Source organism: Eurytemora carolleeae, unplaced genomic scaffold, assembly GCF_000591075.1.
Source record: "Eurytemora carolleeae unplaced genomic scaffold, Eaff_2.0 scaffold430, whole genome shotgun sequence".
In the NCBI taxonomy this organism is placed as follows: Eukaryota; Metazoa; Arthropoda; class Copepoda; order Calanoida; family Temoridae; genus Eurytemora; species Eurytemora carolleeae.
This window is the reverse complement of record NW_019397707.1, coordinates 63,569-79,491: the sequence shown is the minus strand read 5'-3', so window position 1 is coordinate 79,491 and position 15,923 is coordinate 63,569. Positions and strand designations below refer to the sequence as shown.

Below are 15,923 nucleotides of genomic sequence, written 5' to 3'. Positions count from 1 at the left end.
ATATTTAATAACAAAAAAATATTGATATCCACAAAACTGCCGAACCCCATTCGTGAAACCCGGGTTTCAAAACTGGTTTTTATAACAATACCCTGTCTTAAGTTTTGGGCTCTGATTTGCGACTAAATATTACAATTTTTTTCTTTGTCTTGAAAAACAGCTTTATTGATAAATATCAATAAAATTTAAAAGTACATAACCCAATAAAAAAAGTCCTATTGACAACAATATTCTTTAAAGCTGAATGTGTACGGTGATAACCAGAAAACTCTAAAATGTGAAGACGACTTTCAAAGTGAAGATATGACTTTAAATGGTCCAATAAGCATGATACAGTTGTACAGTTTAAACAGACCCATTTCACTTAATTAGTGATTTAATAAGTTTCTATTAAAACTATTTGCTTTGTAACACCATTAAATACATTTAAGTATTGCAAAAAAAGACGTCTTCCTATCTCAGAGTTTTCTGGTTATCACTGTATGATCAAGAAAAAATAAGATATCTATGATTTTTCTTTCAAAATTGATTATTTTCAATTGTGAGAAAATTGTCAGAAGTAAACACTTTTCAAGCTTGAAAAAACCACGACATTTTCTACATCAGTGATCTTACAGAGTGTCCCACGAAACATGACAATTGGTGAATAGTTTTGAATGTTTTCTTCCCTATACTGTTTTAGATATTAAAGACTTCTTGTAGTTTATTTTGTTAAAAAAATCTTTACACAAATATATTTTACGTTGAAATAAATTTTACTTTATGATGACTTAACAAATTATGTAAGAAGACATTTTAAACCATTCACCAACTGTCACGTTTCATGGGACACCCTGTATAAAGGTTAATTGGTACAGTTGATAATCGGAGCTGATCCCTTGAAATTCCGACAAGAATAGAAAAATAAATGAAATGATTTGAAGAAATTTATTTGTTTCTAAACCATTAACATATGGCTCTGATATAATATGTATATAAAAACAAATACATAAGAACAATTAAGTTTTACATAATTTAAATTTAAATCTCTTAACTTAATTCATTAAGAAAGTTTGATATGCATATTTTCTTTAAAACACGTCAAACAATAGTTAAATTAAATTTATCCGAACTTTTTTTTCAATGAATGGGGGGGGGGTGCCGGGGAGCCGACCCCATTTTACTGTGTCTAAAACTTTTACTATGGTGAAACCGACTTTAATCCTTTGTAAACCTATGACTTAAAATCCGAGCTGCGCTAATGCCGCAAAATATTATGAAGATTTTACCCATGGTTATAAAAATTTCTGTCGTCTTCGTTCGTTTATCATAATATGTAATATTGCGTAATGGCAAACTAACTAATTAATTGAATACCTAATTAATTACTAGAATACCTGTAATGAGATTACATCATTAATCAATCTGACAAAAAGTACATTTAGGAGATTTGTTTAAAAATTTAAATAAAGCAATGTTAACGTTTTTTTAAGCAAACCTTTGCTGTAGAAATGAATTTCTAATGTCACTTTAAAATAGGTCGCTTAAACAATCCGTTAACAATCCAATTTGACTAGAATCCATTGATTTCAGTTTAGGGAATTATAGCACTCAAGTATTTCGCATTGTTTTAATCGTTTTTGGAGCAATTGTGCACTTTTTGGAGCAACTAGAAGAATTTTACACTTTTTGGAGCAACTAGAAGAATTATACACTTTTTGGAGCAACTAGAAGAATTGTACAATTTTTGGAGCAACTAGAAGAATTATATACGTTTGGAGCCGCTAGAGCACATTTGGGAGTATTTGCTAAAATTCAGCTTGTTATTTACTTTTTGAAATCAATCAGATAAATTTTAGCATCAAAAGATGTGACAGAAGACAACATCTAATTTTCCCACCAGAAGAAAACATTTAAGAATATTCAATTCTTCAGAGATTCGGTTACATTGGTTTTCTCAATGAGCTTAACGGAATCTGAAAAAAATACATTTATGCATTTTACATCATCATTATCATCATCATCATCATCATCATCATCATCATCATCATCATCATCATCATCATCATCATCATCATCATCATCATCATCATCATCATTATAGTTATTATTACCTGTGGCTGAAACATGTGCAGCTGATGCAATCCTGAAAAAAAATAATTTTACAAAAAAAATGTGAGGTACTTTATCAAAGGATTTTTCTCAAATGGCAACTTCCAAAATGTGCAATTTCCCAAGCGGCAACTTCCCAAGTCTGTTCTAGCCGCAGCACTCGTCCCCCCAACCTGTTTAAACCGCGGAGCTCGTCCCCCTATTTCATCCTAGCCGCAGCGCTTGCCCCCCCATTGCGCCTCAGAAGACCTAACCTAACCTTTGGGAAATTGCGCATTTGGGTAGTTGCCACTTGGGTAATTGTCCTTTGGGAAGTCGCCCTTGGGAAACTGCTTTTGGGAAAGTACCAGACACCATAAAATGTGGTAAACAATAGAAATTATTTCAAAATTTTCTTTTTTTACAAATTGTTCACTTAAAATATTTGAAAAGTTTTAAAAAAACAGTTAAATCAAAATTGTACTAATTTGAAAATATGATTTATTATTAACCTGGAAAGGATAAGGGAGAGTTTGTCACGTGACTGTTGTGATTACCTCGAATCTATATTATTATCATTATTATTATTCGTATTATTATTGTTGATATCTTTATTCATTATTATTATTATTATTATCATTGTATTATCATTTAAATTAACAATGTATCAAATCAATGTCATTATTTTGATATTTTAATTATCATTTTTATTTATTCATGAATGTTTACTTTTGTTTTGATTTTTATTTTATTTCAAAACATGGTCATTGTTCAATGTTCATTATACATTTATAATTTTTATATAATTGTACATTTATAATTTTTAATAATACTAGGCTTTCGTCTAGCAACAATATAAGCGTTTCAATGTTGCTTTTCAATTTCAATTTCAATTTCAATTTCAATTTCAACTTTTCTTTTTAATTGTAAAACTCAAATAAAATCTTTAAAAAAAAATTCTAAATTTTAAAAAATTTACATTTTTGAGGTAAAAATGTTTACTTTTAAGTATCCATAAACCTTCCCTGAGGTCAAGTGAGGTCCCACAAAAATTGGGCCCGATAATTTCAGCCGTTTTGACGTTTATTGGATACAAACGAAATTACTTATTACAATACCTCTGTGTGTTGAGTTTCCTTGTGTCTTCTTAAATCCACTTTTCTTTGAAATGCTCGCCCACAAAGATCGCAAGAAAAAGGCTGAAAAAATAGGCTTTAAAACTAAACATTTTTTGACAATCTTCAGTTTTAAACAATGTTTACTTTCAGAGCACACCGGACTAACAAGAGTGAGCAGCATTCGGTTTCTTCTATTTGAAATCAAACATGTTTTGGTCTTTAATTAAACAATCATTTACTTTACGGATTTGTTTATTTTATACATTTTTATTCAAAATGCATATGCCAACAAAAAAAGTATTTTAGAAAAAAGGCTAACCAATCATGTTTAATGGGTCAAATTGTAATCGAAAGTCACAGCTTTCTGGAATATTGACAGAACCGTTAAATCCACGTGAGAATACTTTTTCTAATAAGTCAGATAGAGAAGAATAAATTCATGCAACATTACACGTATGACTTTGTGACCTCTAATTACACGGAAGTAGGGATGTTAACGTTTTCATTTTTTGAAAAACTATCTTTTTTTTCGTTTTCCTATCGTTTTTTGTTTCGTTTTCCGATCATTTAAAAAACTATCGTTTTTTAAATGATCGGAAAACGATTGTTTTTAAAATGATCGGAAAACGAAACAAAAAACGATAGGAAAACGAAAAAAACGATCGTTTAACCCTATTCCTATTTTACATAACTCAAAAAGTATTGGTCTGAGGCTGTTGAAATTTTCTGAGTTTTCTTACATACCCAAAGCCCTCCCTTTAGGCCTAAAACCGGGCTTAATACTAACTTCCTGAGTCCTCAGGCACACTGCCTGAATGACTGCTTTTGCCTGTAACAAACTAAATCTTTGTTTTGACCCACTTTCACTTGTCAGATTTTGATAAAATTTAGCTTTTTGGAAAACCTATGACAAAAGGAAACGAATTGCACAAGTTTTGCAAAAAAAAATTTCAATTTTGTTGCAAACAACCTGTCAAAAGAAATTTGCACATTTTTAGTTTTTCTTGATTAAAAATACTACAGTGAAACCCTTAATAACGAATACATCGGAAGAATTTGTCAAATGTCGTCTTGACAATTCTTTAATGAGTTTTATACTATATTTCGTAAATTTCAGTATTTGCGAAAATAAATAAATAGCCATGAATATGTGGGAATTATTATTATTATTATTATTATTACCTGTATGAATGTAAGTGTGTTTCTTCATATCACTCTTCTGATGAAACCGTTTCCCACAATACTGACAAGGGTAAGGTCTGGTATCACTGCAATATACAGTAATCAGATCAACATTAGAATATTAGTCACACTTCCCGCTTGGACGAAAGGATTTGAGTCTTTACCCCTTACTCAAATTTTCTGATATCTTTGAAACCTGATGGCTTGGACCTTTAATATATCAAATTTACATTATTTTCACTCGCTGAATTCATAGTTTGAAATATTTAAAGTCTTGGGTTGCAAAGATATAGGGATTGGAAAATTTGAGTTTGTGGCAAAGACTAAATTTATTTCCGGATTATATGAATAACGAGATCAATTCTTGATCTTCATCTTAATCTGCAGATTAATCTAATCTTTATTTGATATCTACCATGGTAATCACTATATTCGAGTAATCGAAGAGATTAAGCAAAAGTGGATTTCAAAATCCAGTGATCATGATTATGAGTATTGCACTAAAAGGGATTCCATCACTTAATATGGAACTTTTCCTGATTTGATAGGTTATAAGAAGACATATAGCTATAGATAGTTTATCATCTTGTTACCTATGTATAAGAAGATGTGTGGACAAAGTAGAACTTCTTTTAAAACATTTTCCACATTGTTTGCATTCGAATACTTTCTCTAGATTGTGAACAGCCCTAAATAATACTTTCTCTAGATTGTGAACAGCCCTAAATAACACCGTAATAAGGGACTGTAAGCGCAATATAAATGACCTTCCATTCATACAGTGAAATTTTCAAATTTACAACGCGCGATACTCTTTAAACCTTTGATTGATCAAAGATTTCGTACATATTCTTATTTATATAGCGGGAAAGTAAGTGCCAAGAAACCGCGCAAGTGTACACTAGCATAAAGTGTACAAAGTGTACAGTGTACACTGTAACCTCAAGTCTCCCTGCACTCAATCTTCAGTTATATAAATGAGGTATCTACCCCATGCGTTGTTCAGACAAAGGTTTGAAGGGTACCGTTGTGAATCAGACATATGTATAAAAATCTAAACTGGTGCATTTGCAATCTTTAAAAAAGTTCAGAATCAGATTTGAAGAACTGAAGTGGTTGAACTTGGTATGTTTAGTTCAACTACATCTCTAGCGCACGTTCGGATATTCCTTAGAATTGATTTTTACAAAATGTGAAATCATTTGGTACTATTTGTAAATCTATCTCGTTTTTTTCTGATTTTATTTTCTCGCCAAAATGATGTCTACCTGTGTTGATTTAGGCTGATTTCATGGCCGAATGTTTTGTTGCAAAGTTCGCAAGCATACGGCCGTTTGCCGATCTGTGTCCGTCTACTGTCCAGGCCGTGTACACCAGTCAACATTTTATCACACTAAACACACGAGAAGTTAATAACATAAATCTATTCAGACTGTGTTCTTTCTTCCTTCCTTAGTTTCCGGTATTCGTAAAATTTCATGTTTCCGTATTTTAATTAAACACTAGGTATATATATAAAGGGACCACACCGGACTAACCAGAGTGAGCAGCATTCGTTTTCTTCTATTTGAAATCTATTTCTATCTATTTGAAATTCAAAATGCATATGCCAACAAAAAAGTATTTTATAGAAAAGTCTAAAAAATTGTCTTTAATGGGTCAAATTGTGAACGAAAGTCACAGCTTTCTGGAATATTGACAGAACCGTTAAATCCACGTGGGACTGTAAGCTAGTAATTTCAAAAGACCCAACACGCGCACGTCTGACCCTTTAGTAAAAGCAAATTTAACCTAAAGTCTGACCGCGTCCACCTTGTTGCACCGGCTAGTCCTATTGAGTGTCTGCCCAATTTTCGGACGATACAGTACAAACTGGGACCGGAAAGGTTAGTTGACCCGGCTCGGAAATTCAAATGTACTACGGCTGCCCGTGTCCATGCAAGGATGGTCCGGTAATGCTCTATTCACAACAACAAAGCTTTAAAGGGTACCGTTGTGAATCGGGCATTGTGACCTTTTCAAGGAGGGCTCGGAGGATCGGCTTACAGTCCTTTTAAGAATACTGTCTAAAAAAGTTCGTAAAATTCAATTAATAGAGTGGCGTCTGCAGATTCCCAAACAGTCAATCAGAAGCTGGTAAATTTGATATTTTAAGGCCAAATAATGTCAAAATATAGTAATTTCGTCAAAATCGTCTAAAGTTATTTTTTTTAAAAATTTTTAATTATGCTTTCCGACGCCCTAGAAAAACTTTAAAGACCATTAAAGATAGCAGGAGATCTTGGAGAATACATTTCCAGCTTTTAAAATCTTAAAATCGACCTACAAACGTTGAAAAAATGACAAAGTATCGATTTTTCACAAATATTTTCACGGCAACGCCCATAACTAGGTCATTTTTGAACATTTTTTCAATCTGTTTTTTCCAGTGCATTCTAAAGCATCTTGTGCATCTTTTGTGTGGCTCGAAAGTTTTTTACGACATTTTGTTTAGAAGATATTAAAAAAAGAAAAACCATTTTCGGCCAAAAACGATTTTTTTTACGCAATTATAAAGTCACAAATCTTTTACTATTCTTTTTAGGACACGGCTATTTTATCAAAATATATATATTTTTATTCATGTTCTTTACAGCTGGCGAAACAGTTGAACCGAAAGCCTCGACAATTTTTGAAGGAATCCAGAGCTGTTCCAGGATCTTCATATTTTTTATAAATTCAAATTCTTCTATAAATTAGATTTTTTATATTACTTGGAAAACGTTGGGCTCATCAACTTATTATATAATAAGAAAATCCAAAATCGTACAGATGTTTCCTATATTCTGTTAAACAGCTGAACCAAATGGATTCATATTTTTTTTTGCAAAAAAATCCACGATTATCATGTAAGAGTCGTACACTTAAATAAATTCAAATTTTTTATTCTTCAAAATTCGATTTTAAAAAACTTTAATGGACAACAACCGGTGTGCCGTGATATTTGCTCTGATTGTGGATAACGGTCTAGGGTATTGTATTACGGCCTGAAAACACGTCTATTTATAGTCGTATACATAGTAATTCAAATATCTCTATTTTTAAATTCTTTGCCATGAAGACGACATTCTTACCAGAATATTATTATTTTAATGAAGAGAACTTTTATTTGACAAAACATGTTCGAGCGGATTAAGCAGGATATTAAAAGTGTCCACATTGGATATTCAGATTGAACAGGGTTTCCAATTCTAAAGTTCCCAGCTCATGTCTCTTACCGATCTAAAGAGAGTAGAATGTGCCAAGTGCAAAGGGTGTCGTGGATCCTGCAGGAAAGGGGACATATCTAGGGGGGAGGGGAAGGCCCCCTTAAGGGGTGAGGACCAGGGGGCACCCTTCCCCCCTCTCCAGGGGTAGAGAGGTGGGAACATGAACGGAAATAAAGGTCTAGCTGCTTCTAGTTCCTCAACCTAAATATCAAAATAAAGAATTAAATAAAGAAATATTTAGAAATATGAATATTTAATATCTATCTATCTATCTATCTATCTATCTATCTATCTATCTATCTATCTATCTATCTATCTATCTATCTATCTATCTATCTATCTCTACCTGTGGTTTCTCTGGTGATGGTCTGCTAAGAAGAGAAATAACGCTGAAGTTGGCAAATTTAGATTTGAGTTTTGTCTAGAATAAAATAACAAAAATTAATTTAATAATTTCTCCGAAATATATAATTTAGATATTCATCTTGATTAAGTTTTGCCGCATAATTTCTAAGATGAACTTTAATTTTCAAGGTAAACGTTTTGAAATTAACTTTTTTAAAGTTTCGATTGCATTGACTTAACTTCCTGGAGATTTATAACTTGACCCACAGATCTTTATAACCTTTAGGCCATATATTTTTAGTTTGACCCCAACCCTTACCCCATAACCTTTAATTTGACCTTAATCTTGACCCCTTCATAACCCCCAATCTTGACCCCTTCATAACCCCCATCTTGACCTTTTAAATTTACCTGTGTGTGTTCTAGTGCTCCTGGGTCAACCTAAGCAAAATACATTTTTAATAAAATATACAAATTTACCATTTTGTCAAAGACGACAGAATAAGAAAATTGATGGGCATTTGCATTATTTTGTGCGCGCAACTTTAAAATATTAAAGAGACCGTTTCATTTGAATTAATTTAACGTTAGATCACCTCTTGATCGTTATCCACATCTATATCTTCCTCTTCTTCTTCCTTCTCATCCTCTTCTTCCTCTTCTTCTTCTTCATCTTCATTTTCTGGTTTATTAAACTCCTTCTGTATTGTTCGCTCCCGGATTAAGTTTCGAATATCAAATGCCATCTTCCCTAAATAAACAATTCGATCAGTTTTGTTAAATCTTTTTGTTAAATCGTTTTGTTACATAGTTTTTTTAAACCGTTTTTTAAAAATATTTTCATTAAACCTCTTCGTTACATCATTTTGCTAAACCATTTGTTAAATCATTTGTTAAATCGTTTTCTTGGAGCGTTTTTTTAACCGTTTTGTTAAACTGCTTTGTTAAATCGTTTTCTTAAAGCGTTTTTTAAACCATTTTGTTAAACTGTTTTGTTTAACTGCTTTGTTAAACTGTTTTATTAAACCGTTTTGTTTAACTGCTTTGTTAAACTGTTTTATTGAACCGTTTTGTTTAACTGATTTGTTACATTGCTTTGTTAAATTGTTTTGTTAAACCGTCTTGTTAAACCGTTTTGTTAAACCGTTTTGTTAAACCGTTTTGTTAAACCATTTTGTTAAACCATTTTGTTAAACCGTTTTGTTAAACCGTTTTGTTAAACCGTTTTGTTAAACCATTTTGTCAAACCGTTTTGTTAAACCGTTTTGTTAACAACAACGAAATTTGTAATCATACAATTTATATATCTTCTATTTAGCTAGGGAACCTTTCTTCTATATAGCTAGGGAACCCCTCTTCTATATAGCTAGGGAACCTATCTTCTATATAGCTAGGGAACCTATCTTCTATATAGCTAGGGAAACTATCTTCTATATAGCTAGGGAAACTATCTTCTATAAAGCCAGGGAACCCCTCTCCTATATATTTCGTTCCTTTTTTAGCACTTTAGCCTTTCACAAATTAACACCCCCCCCCTTCCTCCTTCTCTTTAAAGCATTTAAGATTATGTCAATTTTCAATAGCATTAACTTTCTATAAGGCAATTTATGATTCTTGAATACCCCGATCAACCTTTTTTCTGGAACATCCTGTGATTCACTGTTAAAATAAAAAATTTGACGATTATCCCTTTAAACAAGACTGTCGTTTTAATTTCCACTAAGAAAGGGACATGCCCAACTATAAACGGCTCCTTTAATTAAATCCGTTATCTGATCGTTAATGTGGAAGATTTTCAATTTTTGAATTTAATTTAATTTTTAATTTTTAAAATATAAGTTAGAAAACGCTACACTCATAAAACGCAACACAGATAAAACGCTACTGGAGTATTTTAAAATACTGCATCTACATAATCTAAAGGGTCCCCTCCCTCCCTCTATAAAGGGTAGTCATTAAAAAACAGTTTTGTCCCCCCTCCCCTAACCTCCCCAGAGGGCTTTTAGGAAGAAACTTCTGTAAGAACATTTAGCACCATAATATACGGATAGATAGATAGATAGATAGATAGATAGATAGATAGATAGATAGATAGATAGATAGATAGATAGATCACGATTTACAACGGTACCATGCAAACCATAATATAATAATAATAAAACCATGATATAATATAATAATAAAATTGTTGTGTTTTTTTTTAACTCAAAAGTGTTAATTCCTAGAATTAATAAATGCGCAAGTCAATTTTATAGAGAGAGAACTCAAAAAGGAAAAAAATACATGTCTCTAATTAATACTTAATCAGACAAAGGTTTCAATGTTACCGTTTAAATCGGGCAGTTTTTAATTGGGGGTCACTTTAAATTACAATTAATTTTGATTAAGCGTAGTTTTAATTAAACATAAACTTCTCAAATTTAAAAGATTTTTGGTTCTTGACACTTCTGTATACCAAGTCCAATCAGGGTTCAGTCATGTGTTTGTTGTCTATTCTGAACCAATAGAAATAGTAACAAAGACGGTAACATCTATCTTTCTATCTATCTCATTATCCAATTAGAGATACGAATCCTTCAATCAGCGCTACTAAAACTATAGTGTTGAGTGCACCTTTTGGCTCATTGGTGAACTATCACTGAGCTTTAAAAAACAAATAAAAAACCCAACAAAAACTAAGACAGATAATTTATAAATCGCGTAAAGGGATTGAAAAATAACAATACACCTAATTTTTATGAACAGTCCTATACTAAATCATCATAAATAACGATTGCAATGAATAACTTAACTTAATATTTTTCTGAAAAAAAAACTCCGCCAAAGATAAAAAAAATTAATTTTATGCCTCTGTGGACATTTAGTTTTTAATTTTAAAACTTGTTCATCAGGTCTAAAACATTAAAGTTTCGTTTAATGAACTTCAATATCTAATGAGATACAACAGTTTGTGCAGACCAAATAAAGAAATAGTGTAATCCCTATAATTAAACGGGAGTTTCTCCCAGCAAACTGTGATTTGATCCCAATTTGACCAATTAAACATCATTTTTTTAAAAATTTTTTTTTTACTTTTTTGCTGGCGGATGAAATGAAAAAGTGTATAAAGACAACTCATGCAAATTAAAACGTTGATGAGAATACGATTTTTTCGAATTGCACGTGGATCTTACTAGTCTCCCAATAATTCAGAAAACTGTGACTTTCAATCTCAATTTGACCTAGTAAACATAACTTTTTAGCCTTTTTTATAAATACTTTTTTGTGGGCATATATGTTTTAAATAAATCCGTAAATTAAAAGATTGTTGAATTATACCAAAACACGTTTGAATTAAAATCAAAGAAACTTTAAACGCACAATTTTTTAAAAGTAAATTTTTATAAACTTGGCCAGAATTTTTTACAATCTTGATTTTTCTATGTTTTCTGTGGTTTCCAAGGCCCCAGGGGGTTCTGAACCCCCCCCCCCCCGCCCCTCCCCGGAAAGCAAAACAAAATTAAGCCTCCCCTAGACATCAACTTCCTCTGTAAAGTAAGTTTTATGAAAATACCAAATGCATAGTTTTTATCAAATAATGTCTAAATACAGAGATAGAGCAGCACTCAATTCCGATATTGTTATTAAATTTTAAATACTATCTCAATATATAGAGCTAAGAGAATCATATCTTAAACCTAAAAGTGCCGCCAGGTCCCCTCACCTTCCGACCCCCTCTCCGAACCCCCCCCTGCCCTTTCCTAAACTCTACGGATACCCTATGAATCTGGAGTCCACCAATCACAGCTGTTCAAGAATGGCGGATTTCCCTGTAGCCTGGACCCACCGAGGTTACAGATTCTACGCAGCTCAGATCAAACCCCAGATTTCTAATCTCAGCTTCCCATTGGTGGGAAATCTGACCAATGAAATGCCGGGAAAGCAGATGCGCAAACTTTCTCCGCAAAAATCTGCGAAATGTTTAAATCTTGGCAAAGATCCGAGAGAAAACACATTGAGAAAGAGAGAAAATTCAGAGAGATAAAGTTATCTATCTATCTGTTTATTTATCTTTGTATCTATTCATCAGTCTATAGCAATATATATATTATATATCTTACATACCAATCTATCTATCTATCTATTCATCTATCTAATATCTATCCATTTGTTCAGAGGATACAGTAGTTTTCGTTATTTCGGACTTTTTCGTGATTTCATTTTGTTCGTTGGCCTTATTTGTTTCTAAGCAAATTAAACCACGGGCAGTCGTAGTACATTTAAATTTCCGAGTCGGGTCAACCTTTCCGGTTCCAGTTTGTACTGTATCGCCCGGTAAATAAAACAGACACTCAATATGACTAGCCGGTGCAACAAGGTTGACGCGGTCAGACTTTAGGCTGAATTTACTTTAACTGAAGGGTCAGGGGTGAGTGTCATATATATATCTTTAGCCAAATTATGTGTTGAATTTTTGGGTCCAATTTTTTTGCACACACAATGTAAAATTCACTCTTGTTTCTTGCAAATTCTTAAAATTTTCAATGTTTACTTATGTTTTTCTTAAGGGGGTGCAAATTCTTTTTTATAGATATATGTTTGAAAAATAGAAGATACAAAATCTCTTTTTAAAATTGTGTAAAAAAAGAATTAAATTTAAAATAAATGTTAAAAATGTTAAAATAGATATATGTTTTAATGTGTATTAAATGAGTAAAAAGTTGGATCGGTTAATTAGCTAAAAATCTAGTTCAAAAATAAGAAAAAATTTAATTAGATTTAATTGTTTTAGTTTCTAGAAACTGTGAAAGAATTCTAAAGCTTTTCCAAATAAAGAAAATACATAAGAATATGGAGAAAAAGTTAACACATTACATCCACTCAGAAATGTTTGCATCAGCAAATTCCTTTTTAAATCAAAATTTCATAAGTTTTTCTTATAAAGCCCATTTGTTGGAAATTTTTCAATTGAAGTTAAAGATTAAAATTTAAAATAATTTGTTGTTCAAAAAAATATGCGCAGTTTCCTTAAAAAACGAAAAAGCATATTTTGCAATGAGTTAATAGGATCATTTTCATTTTTAGATTTATTTAGAATACGCTTATTGGGAACTTTAAAACGTCTTTCATGAGTTTATTCAAGGGAACCCGACCATAAACATGTGGAATAGGAAGACGATATTTAAAGGGACTGTAGACGTAACTTCACATGATCCTCTCTCCCTTGATAGATGGACAACGCACTATAGTTTCAGCAGAAGTAAATATTTTCATTTACTGAAAGCGTCGATTGTAGGATTCATAACTCTGATTGGATAATGAGATAGATAGAAAGATAGATGTTACCGTCTATGTTACTATTTCTATTGGTTCAGAATAGACAACAAACACATGACTGAACCCTGATTGGATCAGGAGCTAATGGACTCTGCATACAGGAGTGAGAAACTGAGTCTTTGCCACAATTTTACATTGCACACTGCATTCATATTTGCTGTGTTTCATGTTTATTGGAATATTTAAAAGTCTACCAGTCTACCAGCATGAATTTACTCCTAAACAATATCAAACTATAAGAATTGTCTATTTTTTTTAAGAATCACAAAAAAACCTTTTAGTCCTGGCGACTGCCACCGTGTGAGGTTCCCAGAAAAAATCCTAAAAAAACCCGATCGAACAAACAAACAGAAAATGGCCAGAAGTATGAATAGCCGGAAGTATTGCCGGAAGTATGGCCGGAAGCATGACCGGAAGTATGGCCGGAAGTATGACCGGAAGAATGAATGGAAGCATGACCGGAAGTATGGGTGGAAGTTTGACCGGAAGCATGGTCGGAAGTATGGCTGGAAGTATGGAAAACTTTAACACCCAACATAAAGTCTATCGAGGATGAGTTGACATTCTTAACAAAATAAATGGGTTTAAAGAGATTGTCTTTGAAATTTCAAATGACTCTCCATATTTTACCACGCTCTTTAACCCTTGATCAATATTGAGAAGATAATTGCTAAAAAGATAATTTCCTTCACTCTAGGAAATTTCAAATTTTCATCAAATTCACCTGAGCAGAGTCATTCAACAAAATTTGACTAATGGTTCTGCTCAGGTGTATTTGATGCCGGTGCTCCAAAAAATCTTGTTAGATGAAAATTTTAAATATTTATAGAATGTTAATTGTTTTAGCGGCAAAAATGCGCATGTTACTTTTATAGAGAAAATACAATTGTAAATAATTATTTTTTAAAGAAATAAAATGGATTTCTCCGTCAGATTTAATCAGACAAAACTTTTTAGGGTACCGATGTGAATCGAAAATGAAAATTAACTGACATATTTTACGTATAGGGATGTAAAAGTTTTAATTTTTTTTTGAAAAACGATCGTTTCGTTATGAAAACGACGACAAAATAAAACGAAAACGAAACGATTGTTTTCTAAAACGAGAGTTTTGATAAAGTTCGTCGTTTCGTTAACGATCGTTAACATATTTATCAATGAAAAAAAATTTCAAAAACGATCGTTTATTCAAAAACGATAGTTTTCTTAAACAATCGTTAAAAAAACGATTGATGATCGTTTTTATAAAAATGATTGTTTTCAAAAACGATCGTTATTCGTTTTCTAAAAGTTCAAAACAAGTGGGTCGTTTTAAAAACGATCGTGTTTTCCTGAAAACGAAACTATCATTTTTGAAAACGATCGGAAAACGAAAAAAACGATCGTTTTCAAAAATGATTAACAACCCTACTTACAGATCAAACCAGTCTAAAGTTTGCATGGTACGTGCCGGTACAACACGTACTGTATATGCATTCAGTCGTACTGTATATGCATTCAGTCGTACTGTCCGGTTAGGCTACTTAGTGTAGAGTTGACCCAGCACGTTTTAAGCAACAAAAGTAGCCTGGGAGAATCACGTGACATCAGTGAATCAATTTTGTTTCAAGGAAGATATATCAATCGTTTTAAGCAGTAGCTTTTTGCTATTTTAATATGTTTGATATTTCTTATGTACATGTCAGAAAATTACTTTAAACTCTAGTTATTCTGTCAAATGTAAAAACTACTTTCGCACCCTGATCTCTAATAGTTCTCCTTAAATCTATTTAATTAAAATGTGTTGTTGTCATTATTTAAATTAGCTATTTTCCACCTAATTGCTCTATACTTGTACTGTAAATATAATCATCAATTTGTAATTGTAAACTCGTTCTGTACACAGATACATGTAATTTAGCAATAAACTTTATCTATCTATCTATCAATTGCAGAATCTTTCTTATATTACCAGAAGAATAATTTCGTCGAAAATAATTTCAATGCAAGTTTAATTCCAGCATCTAATTCAAATTCCAAATTCAAAAAGTAAACAAAAATGAAAAAATCGAGGTCTCTTAAGCATACAGTTACAAAAAAATTATATTAATTAAAATAGTTTTGAAAGTTACATAGAAAAGTTTGTATTGGCATTAAAAATCTTACATCAAAATCTATTTAAAATAAGAAAAAAACTTTAAATTTTTTTTTACAAAAAGCATGATTTGTTTACCTATATCTGTTTGCCCTCCCATCTTTATGTTGTTGTTATTGTTGTTGTTTTCCTGCTGTACACTTCAATTCATGGCTGCTATTTGGCAGTACACTTTTTTTAAATAAAAATGAAAAAGTTATTATTATTTAATTTGGGTATCTTTATCACGACATATTATTTGATCTTGTTAGTTTTTTATTTTATTTTTATTTTTCTTTATTGATATAAATCTACATAAATGTATGTGGAAGACCCCTAAGAGTAAACTCGAAAGTTTTGTTCAACGATACTCTTTCCAATCCGGTCAGCTAAGGTATTTAAAAATGCAATTTGTACATCTTACAGAAAATTTTGAACAAAATTTTTCACTTTTTTTGAGGTTATTTCTTTAAAAAGTCTGGCTAAATCTAACTAATATATTTAGCAAAAAGAAAATATCCCAAAAAAATT

General features: G+C 31.7%; 1 protein-coding gene and 1 long non-coding RNA gene across 2 annotated transcripts; both read right to left on the bottom strand.

Moving 5' to 3' along the window:
• Positions 1 to 913: 913 nt before the first annotated feature.
• LOC111715563 (uncharacterized) lies at positions 914 to 3,295 on the bottom strand. Its single transcript, XR_002768254.1, has 4 exons — positions 3,189 to 3,295; positions 2,583 to 2,634; positions 2,094 to 2,125; positions 914 to 1,955 (listed from the first exon to the last, which is right to left on the bottom strand). It is a non-coding gene; the product is annotated as an uncharacterized LOC111715563 (long non-coding RNA).
• Positions 3,296 to 3,635: 340 nt separating this feature from the next.
• Positions 3,636 to 15,543, bottom strand: LOC111715564 (zinc finger protein 358). The gene is made up of 9 exons (XM_023490922.1): positions 15,492 to 15,543; positions 8,560 to 8,714; positions 8,375 to 8,404; positions 7,965 to 8,039; positions 7,628 to 7,819; positions 5,639 to 5,763; positions 4,964 to 5,059; positions 4,371 to 4,456; positions 3,636 to 3,658 (listed from the first exon to the last, which is right to left on the bottom strand). The coding sequence occupies exons 1-9, from the start codon at positions 15,511 to 15,513 to the stop codon at positions 3,636 to 3,638; spliced, it is 804 nt and encodes a 267-aa protein (XP_023346690.1). The 5' UTR covers positions 15,514 to 15,543.
• Between the last annotated feature and the right edge of the window lie 380 nt (positions 15,544 to 15,923).

Coding starts and splice junctions, on each gene's coding strand:
- LOC111715564 (XM_023490922.1), bottom strand. CDS start 15,513: ATGGGAGGGCAAACAGATATAG. Junction 7,820..7,964: donor CATCACCAGAGAAACCACAG/GTAGAGATAGAT, acceptor TTTGATATTTAG/GTTGAGGAACTAGAAGCAGC. Junction 5,764..7,627: donor ATTCTACTCTCTTTAGATCG/GTAAGAGACATG, acceptor TCGTGTGTTTAG/TGTGATAAAATGTTGACTGG.